General features: G+C 54.1%; 1 protein-coding gene across 2 annotated transcripts in view; it reads right to left on the reverse strand.

The window, feature by feature from the left end:
- Positions 1 to 14,562, reverse strand: part of LOC118394047 (citron rho-interacting kinase-like) — a 128,766-nt gene that overhangs the window by 54,737 nt on the left and 59,467 nt on the right. Inside the window, exons 1-3 of one of the 2 annotated variants that reach the window (XM_052461403.1) lie at positions 13,840 to 14,078; positions 12,710 to 12,853; positions 10,846 to 10,965 (exon numbers count right to left, since the gene is read on the reverse strand). In XM_052461403.1, the coding sequence (XP_052317363.1) occupies positions 10,846 to 10,965; positions 12,710 to 12,853; positions 13,840 to 13,878 (303 nt within the window). In that variant the 5' untranslated portion in view covers positions 13,879 to 14,078. Of the gene's footprint in view, positions 1 to 10,845; positions 10,966 to 12,709; positions 12,854 to 13,839; positions 14,079 to 14,562 lie in introns of those variants that run through there. The other variant, XM_052461404.1, reaches the window with a different exon arrangement.

The following is a 14,562-nucleotide window of genomic DNA, read 5'->3' on the forward strand; positions in this document are numbered from 1 at the left end:
AAAAGGATAAATGACAAAAAGGTGACAAGAAAGGAACAAATGGAAAGCATCCCAGAAAGAGATTAGACATGAGAGAGGGAGTGATGGGGCGGAGTGGTACAAAGAATAGACAGAAGAGGATATACGGTATAACAGAGTCTTTTGAACAAAGACTTATGGAACAAGAAACGTTGTGGCAGAGAAACATGCACTAGCCAAAGTCATTTAGTGTCCTTGTCCTCTAAGGGTCGAATGATGATTAGATACGGCTAGCAGCCTTCCTTTCCACATCGTGGCCGAGTCACGGGGCATGCAGCAGTCCTGATTATCAGGCTGGTTAGGACTAGCAGAGGCTAATGAAAAGTAGCATGACCCCGGTGCCTGGGGAGAGTGAGAGCACCCTGACGATGGAACATGACAGGTGCAGCAGATAGCATCAGCAGCACCAGCCAGCACCTCGTCAGTCCCCTTTCAATTCAAAGTGCTCCTCCTGTTTCCATTCATTCAAACCCTAAGTGCCTGAAGCGTGTCTCCAAGGACGTCCGCCTGTCATCTACAGTAAGTGTCAGGAAGACACCTCATGAGTCATGAAACATTACAGTAACACACATTTTTTTAAATGTTGCATCCTCTAATTTAGTGTGCATTAATATGAAAGGCAAAAGAATGTCATATTCAGCACAATTTAAGTTTGGACCGCCTTTATAACGTTAATAAGATACAAAAAGCGTTTGATATTTAAGTGAATGATGATTGATAAAGGTTAAATATACATATATTTTTTAAATTGTCATTGTCAATTACAGTTCATTACATATCCTAGGTATTGAGGAAGAAAAAGGCAAAACAGTAAATTAAATGTATAAACGGAACGCTAATTGAAAGTTCTCACATTAGCCATATTTGCATCAACTGAATAAACCTGACACCACAGGGACCTCTCATTTAATCTCTTTGAAGAATACAAAAAAAATCTATTTCAAGTGGGAAAAGACTTTGCGGTGTTTCGTCAGTGAGCTGTGACTCAGAGCCCTAGTTCCTCAGTGTCACCAGTCCACCAGGTCCTTGACTGGATCACAGAAACTCTCTGGCAGCCCTAAACATAAGTCAGCAGGAGAACTGAACTAGGCCAGGGCTTTAGCACAGAGCTGAGTGGTACCCATGGAGAAGGATGGAGTGAGCCAGGGGCAGGAAGGAAGGGATCAGATTAGAAAGCGTCAGAGAAAGAGAGGGAATACGGGGTGAATACAATAGGTTTGTGCATGCCAGAAGAGCTGATTCAGAGTTTTCATGTGAATATACTCAATACACTCACACACACACACGCATATACACACACATGCACAAACACACGCACACGCACACACATGCGCGCACACACACACTCACACAGGGAGTGTCTCCCTATCGCCCTTGCTGACACACTCCATCTGGGCGCTTCAAACACAGTAGGTGTAGCCCTGACAGGGAGAGTGACAATTCTACTGTAACCTCTTAGGATGGGGAGACTAATCCATGGTCCTGGGGGAAAAACACAACAGCTTTGCCTATACCTCTTCCCACTGCCTTACAGAACAGATTTATCCTTCCTTTCAGTCTTCTTTAGACAGGTTTGTCTGTGCCAAAGGTACATTTGCTGACAAAGTGGTCAAATAAAGCTTACTTTAGGTAGGTACTAGAACTGAATTAAACCCACCTATCCACAAATACAACACTGAGAGGTAGAACACTTGTCTTATCCCAGTTAGAGTCTGTCAGTATGTGTGCTGTGTATGTATTCAGTGAAAGGGATCTCTCTTCCAATTAGCCGAGCTTTTTTTTCTCACTGGTTCACAGAATTACATCATCTCCGTGTACTGACTAATATAATAATAATAATATATGCCATTTAGCAGACGCTTTTATCCAAAGCGACTTACAGTCATGTGTGCATACATTCTATGTATGGGTGGTCCCGGGAATCGAACCCACTACCCTGGCGTTACAAGCGCCATGCTCTACCAACTGAGCTACAGAAGGACTATCTTGCCATGGGTTTCTATTTCTCCTGTCACTGAAAAGCTTTTCATCTCTCATATCCCCAATCATCTATGTTTGTTGAGCCAACACTACATCAATTGTGCATGAATTTGTATAAGTTACAGACTCGTAAAACAGCGTTTGGGAGAGAGACACTGTTTAAGACAAGACCTTATGCAGCATACAGCTGGGTCAAAATCAAACAGGAAAGAACTTTTGAAAATATCATCTAGCATGACTCATTCTCATGCATGACAATAACTTTAACTAGAAGTGGGTCAATCATTTCCATTGATAATTTCCAGGTTTGCATTAATAATAATTATGATAATAAATGCCATTTAGCTGACACTCTTATCCAAAGCGACTTTTACCTATGGGTGGTCCCGGGAATTGAACCCACTATCCTGGCATTGTAAGCTCTACAAACTTAGCAGACCGGTGCGCTGTATCAGTGAGTGGTAAGTATACCATCCATGGACGACCATGGATTGGCTGTGAAGACTACAGAGCAGTGTAAATGGCAGTGAAGGGGTTAACAACAACAGTCTAGTTCCCGTAATGTAAGATCCAAGGCCTATCCTAATTCTCAAACCTTCACTGAATCAGATCATTGTTTATGTGCGTGCACACACACACAGACACACTATTTGGATAATGGTTGTCTCAGTGTAAATCTGTCCTTCCTCTACATTACTCTGTTGATCAGCAGAGTTCAGGAGACACTGCATCACTCCTGAGAGTAGCGATGGATAGATACACAGGAGACACCTTGAAGTACTGCGGCACTGAGCTATGCAGAGGCATGCTACTATCAGAGAGATGTCCACTGAGCCTTTTTCATGGTTAGGACAGGTCAAATGCATGAGAGTGCATTTGGGTTCATGTCCACTGTTAGAACAGCATACTGAAGACTGCTAGGAAAGGCTCAATGTTGAAACTCACGGAAGGTAATCGCTACTATTACTTCTATTGCTATCAGACTTCTATTATGTGGCACTCAAGCCTTGTTGTAGTTTTCTGCCTTACTCTGATTATCCTTATTCGATAAAGGCAATGAAACCACATTATTAACACGAATTCATCTGAATAGGGTTCCAGCAGTCAGGAATCCTGAGCCAGGGTGTTTAATAGTACACTGGCTCCACCTGCACAGGGAGCACGGAGCACGGAGCACGGAGCAAGGAGCACGGAGCAAGGAGCACGGAGCAAGGAGCACGGAGCACTGAGCACGGAGCACTGAGCACGGAGCAGGGAGCACTGAGCACGGAGCAAGGAGCACGGAGCACGGAGCACGGAGCACTGAGCACTGAGCACGGAGCACTGAGCACTGAGCACGGAGCACTGAGCACGGAGCACGGAGCACTGAGCACGGAGCACGGAGCACGGAGCACGGAGCACGGAGCACGGAGCACTGAGCACTGAGCACGGAGCAGGGAGCACTGAGCACGGAGCACTGAGCACGGAGCACTGAGCAAGGAGCACTGAGCACGGAGCACGGAGCACGGAGCACGGAGCACGGAGCAGGAGCACGGAGCACGGAGCACGGAGCACGGAGCACGGAGCAGGACGAGCACGGAGCACTGAGCACGGAGCACGGAGCACGGAGCACGGAGCACAAGGAGCACTGAGCACGGAGCACGGAGCACGGAGCACTGAGCACGGAGCACGGAGCACGGAGCAAGGAGCACGGAGCACGGAGCACGGACGGCAAGGAGCACTGAGGGAGCACGGAGCACGGAGCAGCAGGAGCACGGGGCACTGAGCACGGAGCACGGAGCACTGGCACGGAGCACTGGAGCACGGAGCAAGGAGCACGGAGCACGGAGCACGGAGCACGGAGCACGGAGCACTGAGCACTGAGCACGAGCACGGAGCACGAGAGCACGGAGCACTGGCAGCAGCACGGAGCACGGAGCACTGAGCACGGAGCACGGAGCACGGAGCACGGAGCACGGAGCACGGAGCACGGAGCACGGAGCACGGAGCACTGAGGAGCACGGAGCACTGAGCACACTGAGCACTGAGAGCACGGAGCACTGAGCACTGAGCACGGAGCACTGAGCACTGAGCACTGGAGCACACGGAGCACGGAGCACGGAGCACTGAGCACGGAGCAAGGAGCAAGGAGCACGGAGCACGGAGCACGGAGCACTGAGCACTGAGCACGGAGCACTGAGCACTGAGCACGGAGCACTGAGCACTGAGCACGGAGCACTGAGCAGCACTGAGCACTGAGCACGGAGCAAGGAGCACGGAGCAAGGAGCACGGAGCACGGACTGAGCACGGAGCACTGAGCACGGAGCACTGGAGCACGGAGCACTGAGCACGGAGCACGGAGCACGGAGCACGGAGCACTGAGCACGAGCACTGAGCACGGAGCACGGAGCACGGAGCAGCACGGAGCACTGAGCACGGAGCACGGAGCACGGAGCACGGAGCACTGAGCACGGAGCAAGGAGCAAGGAGCACGGCACGGAGCACGGAGCACGGGCACTGAGCACGGAGCACGGAGCACGGAGCAAGGAGCACAGGAGGAGCACTGAGCAAGGAGGAGCACGGAGCACTGAGCACTGAGCACGGGGCACTGAGCACGGAGCACACGGAGCACGGAGCACGGAGCACGGAGCAGGAGCACGGAGCACGGAGCACGGAGCACTGAGCACGGAGCACGGAGCACGGAGCACGGAGCACGGAGCACGGAGCACGGCACGCACTGAGCACGAGCACTGAGCACTGGAGCACTGAGCACGGGCAGCACGGGAGCAAGCACGAGCACGGAGCACTGAGCACGGAGCAGGGAGCAGGGAGCACTGAGCACACTGAGCACGGAGCAAGGAGCACGGAGCACTGGAGCACGGAGCACGGAGCACAAGGAGCAGCACGGAGCAAGGAGCACGGAGCACTGAGCACGGAGCACGGAGCACGGAGAGCACGGAGCACGGGAGCACTGAGCAGCGGAGCACTGAGCACGGAGCACGGAGCACTGAGCACGGAGCACTGAGCACGGAGCACTGAGCACGGAGCACGGAGCACGGAGCACGGAGCACTGAGCACGGAGCACACGGAGCACACGGAGCACGGAGCACTGAGCACGGAGCAGGGAGCACGGAGCACGGAGCAGGGAGCACTGGAGCACGGAGCAAGGAGCACGGAGCACGGCAGCACGGAGCACGAGCACGGAGCAGAGCAAGGAGCACTGAGCACTGAGCACGGAGCACGGAGCACGGAGCACGGAGCACTGAGCACGGAGCAAGGAGCACTGAGCACGGAGCACGGTGGAGCACTGAGCACGGAGCACGGAGCACGGAGCACTGAGCACGGAGCACGGAGCACTGAGCACGGAGCACTGAGCACTGAGCAGCACTGAGCACTGAGCACGGAGCACTGAGCACGGAGCACTGAGCACGGAGCACTGAGCACGGAGCACGGAGCACGGAGCACTGAGCACGGAGCACTGAGCACGGAGCACGGAGCACGGAGCACGGAGCACGGAGCACGGAGCACGGAGCACGGAGCACGGAGCACGGAGCACGGAGCAAGGAGCACTGAGCACGGAGCACTGAGCACGGAGCACTGGAGCACGGAGCAAGGAGCACGGAGCACTGAGCAAGGAGCACGGAGCACTGAGCATGGAGCACTGAGCACGGAGCAAGGAGCACTGAGCACTGAGCACGGAGCACTGAGCACAAGGAGCACTGAGCACGGGGAGCAGGAGCACGGAGCACGGAGCACGGGCACTGAGCAAGGAGCACGGAGCACGGAGCACTGAGCACGGAGCACGGAGCACTGAGCACGGAGCACGGAGCACTGGAGCACTGAGCACTGAGCAAGGAGCAAGGAGCACGGAGCAAGGAGCACGGGAGCACAAGGAGCACGGAGCACTGAGCACGGAGCAGGGAGCAGGAGCACTGGCAGCACGGAGCAAGGAGCACGGAGCACGGAGCACGGAGCACTGGCACGCACTGAGCACGGAGCACGAGCACTGAGCACGGAGCACGGAGCACTGAGCACACTGAGCAGCACGGAGCACTGAGCACGGAGCACGGAGCACGGAGCACGGAGCACGGAGCACGGAGCAGGAGCACACGGAGCACGGAGAGCACGGAGCACGGAGCAGCACGGACTGAGCACGGAGCACGGAGCACGGAGCACTGAGCACTGAGCACGGAGCACTGAGCACTGGAGCACTGAGCACGGGAGCACGGAGCACTGAGCACGGAGCAAGGAGCACTGAGCACTGAGCACTGAGCACTGAGCACAAGGAGCACGGCACTGAGCACGGAGCACGGAGCACGGAGCACTGAGCAGGAGCAAGGAGCACGGAGCACTGAGCACTGAGCACTGAGCACTGAGCACTGGAGCACGGAGCACTGAGAGCACTGGAGCACTGAGCACTGAGCACGGAGCACGGAGCAAGGAGCACGGAGCACTGAGCACGGAGCAAGGAGCACGGAGCACGGAGCACGGAGCACGGAGCACGGAGCACTGAGCACGGAGCACGGAGCAGGGAGCACGGAGCAGGGAGCACGGAGCACGGAGCACGGAGCACTGAGCACGGAGCACGGAGCACGGAGCACGGAGCACTGAGCACGGAGCACGGAGCACGGAGCACGGAGCACGGAGCACGGAGCACTGAGCACGGAGCACGGAGCACTGAGCACGGAGCACGGAGCACGGAGCACTGAGCACGGAGCACGGAGCACGGAGCACGGAGCAGGAGCACGGAGCACGGAGCACTGAGCACTGAGCACGGAGCACTGAGCACTGAGCACGGAGCACTGAGCACGGCACTGAGCAAGGAGCACAGCACGGAGCACGGAGCACGGAGCACGGAGCACGGAGCAAGGAGCACGGAGCACAAGGAGCACTGAGCACGGAGCACTGAGCACGGAGCACGGAGCACTGAGCACGGAGCACGGAGCAGGAGCACTGAGCACGGAGCAAGGAGCACTGAGCAGGGAGCACTGAGCACGGAGCACGGGCACGGAGCAGGGAGCAAGGAGCACGGAGCACTGAGCACTGAGCACGGAGCACTGGGAGCAGGGAGCACTGAGCACTGAGCACGGAGCACGGAGCAAGGAGCACGGAGCAGCACTGGAGCACTGAGCACGGAGCACACTGGAGCACACTGAGCACAAGGAGCACGGAGCACGGAGCACGGAGCAAGGAGCACTGGCACGGAGCACGGAGCACGGAGCACTGAGCACGGAGCACTGAGCACTGGAGCACTGAGCACTGAGCACACTGGAGCACTGAGCACGGAGCACTGAGCACGGAGCACTGAGCACGGAGCACTGAGCACGGAGCACGGAGCACGGAGCACGGAGCACGGAGCACGGAGCACGGAGCACTGAGCACGGAGCACGGAGCACGGAGCACGGGAGCACTGAGCACGGAGCAAGGAGCACGGAGCACACGGAGCAAGGAGCACGGAGCACGGAGCAGAGCACACGGAGCACTGAGCACACTGAGCACGGAGCACGGAGCACTGAGCAAGGAGCACGGCAGCACGGAGCACTGAGAGCACTGAGCACGGAGCACGGAGCACTGAGCACTGAGCACGAGCACGGAGCACGGAGCACGGAGCACGGAGCACGGAGCACTGGAGCACGGAGCACTGAGCACGCACGGAGCACTGAGCACTGAGCACTGAGCACGGAGCACTGAGCAAGGAGCATGGAGCACTGAGCACACGGCACTGAGCAAGGAGCACGGAGCACGGAGCACTGAGCACGGAGCAGGAGCACTGGCAGCAAGGAGCACGGAGCACGGAGCAGGAGAGCACGGAGCACGGCAGGAGCACACGGAGCAAGGAGCACTGGAGCACTGAGCACGGAGCACTGAGCACTGAGCACGGAGCACTGGCAGGAGCACGGAGGAGCACGGAGCACTGAGCAAGGAGCACGGAGCACTGAGCATGGAGCACTGAGCACGGAGCAAGGAGCACTGAGCACTGAGCACGGAGCACTGAGCACGGAGCAAGGAGCACGGAGCACGGAGCAGGGAGCAAGGAGCACGGAGCACGGAGCACTGAGCACGGAGCACGGAGCACTGAGCACGGAGCACGGAGCACGGAGCAAGGAGCACGGAGCAAGGAGCACTGAGCACGGAGCACGGAGCACGGAGCACTGAGCAAGGAGCACGGAGCACTGAGCACGGAGCACTGAGCAAGGAGCACGGAGCACTGAGCACGGAGCACGGAGCACGGAGCACGGAGCACGGAGCACTGAGCACGGAGCACGGAGCACGGAGCACTGAGCACGGAGCACGGAGCACTGAGCACGGAGCACTAGCACTGAGCACGGAGCACTGAGCACGGAGCACGGAGCACTGAGCAAGGAGCACGGAGCAGGGAGCACGGAGCACTGAGCACGGAGCAGGGAGCACTGAGCACGGAGCACTGAGCACGGAGCACGGAGCACTGAGCACGGAGCAAGGAGCACGGAGCAAGGAGCACTGAGCAAGGAGCACGGAGCACGGAGCAAGGAGCACTGAGCACGGAGCACGGAGCACTAAGCAAGGAGCACGGAGCAAGGAGCACGGAGCACGGTGCACTGAACACGGAGCAAGGAGCACTGGAGCACGGAGCACTGAGCACGGAGCACTGAGCACGGAGCACTGAGCACTGAGCACGGAGCACGGAGCACTGAGCATGGAGCACTGAGCACTGAGCACTGAGCACGGAGCACTGAGCACGGAGCACTGAGCACGGATCACTGAGCACGGAGCACTGCGCACGGAGCACGGATCACGGAGCACTGAGCACGGAGCAAGGAGCACTGAGCACGGAGCACGGCAAGCAAGGAGCACTGAGCAGCACGGAGCACTGAGCACGGAGCACGGAGCAAGGAGCACTGAGCACGGAGCAGGGAGTATGGAGCACGGAGCAGGAGCACGGAGCAGGGAGCAAGGAGCACGGAGCACTGAGCACGGAGCACGGCAGCACGGAGCACTGAGCACGGAGGAGCACTGAGCAAGGAGCACGGCACGGAGCACTGAGCACGGAGCACTGAGCACGGAGCACGAGCACGGAGCAAGGAGCACGGAGCACGGAGCACGGAGCACGGAGCACGGAGCACTGGAGCACGGAGCAGGAGCACGGAGCAAGGAGCACTGAGCACGGAGCACGGAGCACACTGAGCACTGAGCACGGAGCACAGAGCACTGAGCACGAGCACGGAGCACGGAGCACGGAGCACGGAGCACGGAGCACGGAGCACGGAGCAGGGAGCACGGAGCACGGAGCAGGGAGCACGGAGCACGGAGCAGGGAGCACGGAGCACGGAGCACTGAGCACGGAGCACTGAGCACGGAGCACTGAGCACGGAGCAAGGAGCACGGAGCAAGGAGCACGGAGCACTGAGCAAGGGGCACGGAGCACTGAGCACGGAGCACGGAGCACTGAGCACGGAGCACTGAGCACGGAGCACGGAGCACGGAGCACTGAGCACGGAGCAAGGAGCAAGGAGCACTGAGCACTGAGCACGGAGCACTGAGCAAGGAGCATGGAGCAGGGAGCAAGGAGCACGGAGCACGGAGCACGGAGCACTGAGCACGGACCACTGAGCACGGAGCACTGAGCACGGACCACGGAGCACAGAGCAAGGAGCACGGAGCACTGAGCACGGAGCACTGAGCACGGAGCACGGAGCACTGAGCACGGAGCACTGAGCAAGGAGCACGGAGCACTGAGCACGGAGCACGGAGCACGGAGCACGGAGCACACTGAGCACGGAGCACGGAGCACGGAGCACTGAGCACTGAGCACGAGCAGCACTGAGCAGGAGCACGGAGCACGGAGCAGGGCAGCACTGAGCACGGAGCAAGGAGCACGGCAGCAAGGAGCACTGAGCAAGGAGCACGGAGCACGGAGCAAGGAGCACTGAGCACGGAGCACGGAGCACTGGGCAAGGAGCACGGAGCAAGGAGCACGGAGCACTGAGCACGGAGCAAGGAGCACTGAGCACGGAGCACGGAGCACTGAGCACGGAGCACTGAGCACTGAGCACGGAGCAAGGAGCACGGAGCACTGAGCACTGAGCACGGAGCACGGAGCACTGAGCACGGAGCACGGAGCAAGGAGCACTGAGCACGGAGCACGGAGCACGGAGCACGGAGCACGGAGCAGGGAGCACGGAGCAGGGAGCACGGAGCACGGAGCACGGAGCACTGAGCACGGAGCACGGAGCACTGAGCACGGAGCACGGAGCAGGGAGCACGGAGCAGGGAGCACGGAGCAGGGAGCAAGGAGCACGGAGCACGGAGCACGGGAGCACGGAGCACGGAGCAAGGAGCACGGAGCACTGAGCACGGAGCAAGGAGCACTGAGCAAGGAGCAAGGAGCACGGAGCAAGGAGCAAGGAGCACGGAGCAAGGAGCACGGAGCACAGAGCACGGAGCAAGGAGCACAGAGCACGGAGTAGGGATCACGGAGTAAGGAGCACGGAGCAGCGAGCAGATAGCAGCGAGCATATAGCAGGGAGCAGAGAGCACAGAGAAGAGAGCACGAAGCAGGAAGTAGGGAGCACAGAGAACGGCGTTGGAGGCAGGGCGATGGGAGCTGTGGGGAGGCCTCAACACCCTCTTCCTCTGTAATTAACATCGCTGTAGCAGAAGTAGCACTCGACTCACACACCACAGGGATGGGCAAGGTCAGGTCAACCCAGAACTGTACATCCATTCACAGCACTCTGGATAGAAGCTAGAAGGATAGAAGGATCAGCTTACCATCCCCAAATAATAACCCTAAACATTATAGTTTAGGGGCAACTTTGTGCAACTCCCTCAACAACCTACAAACCCTGCCAGACCTCTGTTGCCCCACAGGAGGGGCTCTCCTCTACCTGTTCTTTAATCTCCTGCAGCTTGTTGCTCTGCTCCCGGATGCCGTGGAGGAGCTGCAGTGCCTTGTCGTCTTCCTGGGAAACTTCCATACGGGCCTGCTCCAGACTAAGCTTCAGACTCTGAAACACACACATACACATACATACAGTGCATTAGGAAGGTATTCAGACCCCTTTACTTTTTCACATTTTGTTACGTCACAGCCTCATTTTAAAATGGATGAAATAGTTTTTTTAAACTCATAAATCTACACACAATACCCCCGTGACAAAGCAAAAACTGGTTTTTAGACATTTATGCAAATGTTTTTTTTTTATTTTTTATTTTTAAATATTTTTTTTTACCTTTATTTAACCAGGCAAGTCAGTTAAGAACAAATTCTGTATATGTATATATTTTTTTAATGGAAATATTACATTTACATAATTATTCAGACCCTTTACTCAGTACTTTGTTGAAGCACCTTTGGAAGTGATTAAAGCCACAAGTCTTCTTTGGTATGATGCTACAAGCTTGGCACACCTGTATTTGAGGAATTTCTCCCATTGTTCTTTACAGATCTTCTCAAGCTCTGTCAGGTTGAATGTGGTGCGTCGCTGCACAGCTATTTTCTGGTCTCTCCAGAGATGTTCGATCAGGTTCAAGTCCGGGTTCTGGTCGGGCCACTCAAGGACATTGAGAGACTTGTCCCGAAGCCACTCCTGCATTGTCTTGTCTGTGTGCTTAGGGTCGTTGTTCTGTTGGAAGGTGAACCTTTGCCCCAGTCTGAGGTTCTGAGTGCTCTGGAGCTGGTTTTCATTGAATATCTCTCTGTACTTTGCTCTCTTCATCTTTCCCTCGATCCTGACTAGTCTCCCAGTCCCTGACACTGAAAAACATCCCCACAGCATGATGTTGCCACCACCATGCTTCACCATAGGGATGGTGCCAGGTTTCCTCAAGACATGTTGCATAGCATTTAGGCCAAAGAGTTCAATCTTGGTTTCATCATACCAGAGAATCTTGTTTCTCATGGTCCGAGAGTCTTTAGGTGCCTTTTGGCAAACTCCAAGCGGGCCGTCATGTTCCTTTTACTGAGGAGTAGCTTCCATCTCTACCATAAAGGCCTGATTGCTGGAGTGTTGCAGAGATGTGGAAGGTTCTCCCATCTCCACAGAGGAACTCTGGCGCTCTGTCAGAGTGACCACCGGGTTCTTGGTTACCTCACTGACCAAGGCCCTTCTGCCCCGATTGCTCAGTTTGGTCAGGTGGCCAGCTCAAGGAAGAGTCTTAGTGGTTCCATACTTCTTCCATTTAAGAATGATGGAGGCCACTATGTTCTTGGGGACCTTCAATGCTGCAGAAATTGTTTGGTGTACCTCGACACAATCCTGTCTCGGAGTGCTACAGACAAATCATGTACAATCAATTGAACTTACCACAGGTGGACTCCAATCAAGTTGTAGAAACATCTCAAGGATGATCAATGGAAACTGGATGCACCTGAGCTCAAAATCGAGTCTCATAGCAAAAGGTCTGAATAAATAAGCTAGTTCTGTTTTTAATTTTTAATAAATATGCTAGCATTTCTAAAAACCTGTTTTCACTGTCATTATGGGGTATTGTGTGTAGATTGATGAGGGGGAAAAAGTATATAATCCACCTTAGAATAAGTTTGTAATGTAACAAAATGGAGAAAAAGGGAAGGCCACACACACACACACACACACACACACACACACACACACACACACACACACACACACACACACACACACACACACACACACACACACACACACACACACACACACACACACACACACACACACACACACACACACACACACACACACACACACATACATATTTTGGGCCACTCACGTTACACTTTGTGATGTAGGTAGCCAGGTCTTGCTCCAGGATGGTCCTCTGTGTCTCTGAGGCTTTCAGCTCCACATCCTTCTGCTGCAGTACTGACTCCAGATCAGACATCTTACTCTGGACTAGAGAGATCTCCTGTTCCATCTGAATACAACAACATGTAGGACATTACCACGACAGCATAATTTGTCCATTTCAGCATTAGATCATTTTCCCAATGTCAATTGAACTCTTGCAGGTGACCGAAACATTATATTACCGTAAGAAACCGTTTTTTTCCTGTTTTTTAAACATAGTCATTTATGTAAACATATTTTAAGACTGCAGTGAAATGCAATGGACTGAAGTTGATTGTGCTAAAATGTAAAAGCATCTCATTGATCACAGCTGTTGGGGTTGAAGAAGACTGTGTGGTGAAAACATAGATGAATCAATGCTGCTGGACTTCACAGGATAACACATAAAAGACAACAGAACATTATGTAAAATAAATCACCATTGCCAAACCTCCTTTGAAACAAGCCACAAATAAGACATGGTGAGGTAAAAGATGAAGCTATAGGAAGTTATTTCTGCCTCACCTAAGCTAAGCTGCTCATCTCAGTTTGCATATGTGGTTTAAGAGATGAGCCAGTAGGGTGATGGATGGATGTAATTAAAGAAGCCATTAGAGCCTGTGAGGAGCACTGAGAGTCACATAGGCAGAGCCGCCAACCGAGACAGATACACAATCACAATGCATACCGAGTGGTATAGAACACATACAGTACAGGAGTGCCACTGACACTGACACAGTCACAACATAACACGCAGAAAAGGGTTATGGTATAGAGTCACAGCATTGAGTAGCAACACAGGGCACAACAGAAATGTAAAGTGACAACAGAGTACAGTACATCACATAACAACAGCTCAGCCTCAGAGCAGAGAACCATCAGTCAGTCACAGGACATGAACCGTGTCATGTAAACACAGATGAGTGCAGAATCATGGAGCACATGAAACTAACATAAACAAATAGGTACAGCACATGGTACAGAATGTTCCTGTGACATAGACTCACAGCAAAGACTACAACAGCAGGCCAACTGATAGACAAACACAGAGTAACTTCACAGACCTAAGAGTACCTGTGACATGTGTTTTGTATCTCTCAATGTCCTCTGCATTTAGTGTATAAGAGTTTGTTTCAAGGGAGCAGGACAGGTCTTATCTAGAGAGCTGAGGGTTGTAGCCACTAATCTGCAGGGGGAAGAAAGAGCGTGGGAGAGAGACAAATGGCAGCACACACTTTATAGGCTATACACAATCTCTGCTGAAAGCTGTGGGGCTGACTCAAACCATTCATTTACAGCTTTTATCTTTTCATGTCATACTGCTGTACCAGACCACCTTTTACAGTTTTCAAATGGGAAATTATTATCTCCATTGAATCTATGTTCAATGTTGTAATAACATTACATACAAAGCATTCAGAAAGTATTCAGACCCCTTCCCCTTTTCCACATTTTGTTATGTTACAGCCTTATTCTAAAATGGATTAAATAAATGTTTTTACTCATCAATCTACACACAATAACCCATAATGACAAAGCAAAAACTGTTTTTTAGACATTTTTGCAAATGTATTAAAAAATAAAAAACAGAAATACCTTATTTACATAAATATTAAGACACTTTTCTATGAGACTTGAAATTGAGCTCAGGTAAATCCTGTTTCCATTGATCATCCTTGAGATGTTTGATTGGTTCAACTGATTGGACATGATTTGGAAAGGCTAACACCTGTCTATATAAGGTCCCACAGTTGACAGTGTATGTCAGAGAAAAAATGAAGCCAAGAGGTCAAAGGA

Source organism: Oncorhynchus keta, chromosome 14 (genome assembly GCF_023373465.1).
Source record: "Oncorhynchus keta strain PuntledgeMale-10-30-2019 chromosome 14, Oket_V2, whole genome shotgun sequence".
Classification (NCBI taxonomy): Eukaryota; Metazoa; Chordata; class Actinopteri; order Salmoniformes; family Salmonidae; genus Oncorhynchus; species Oncorhynchus keta.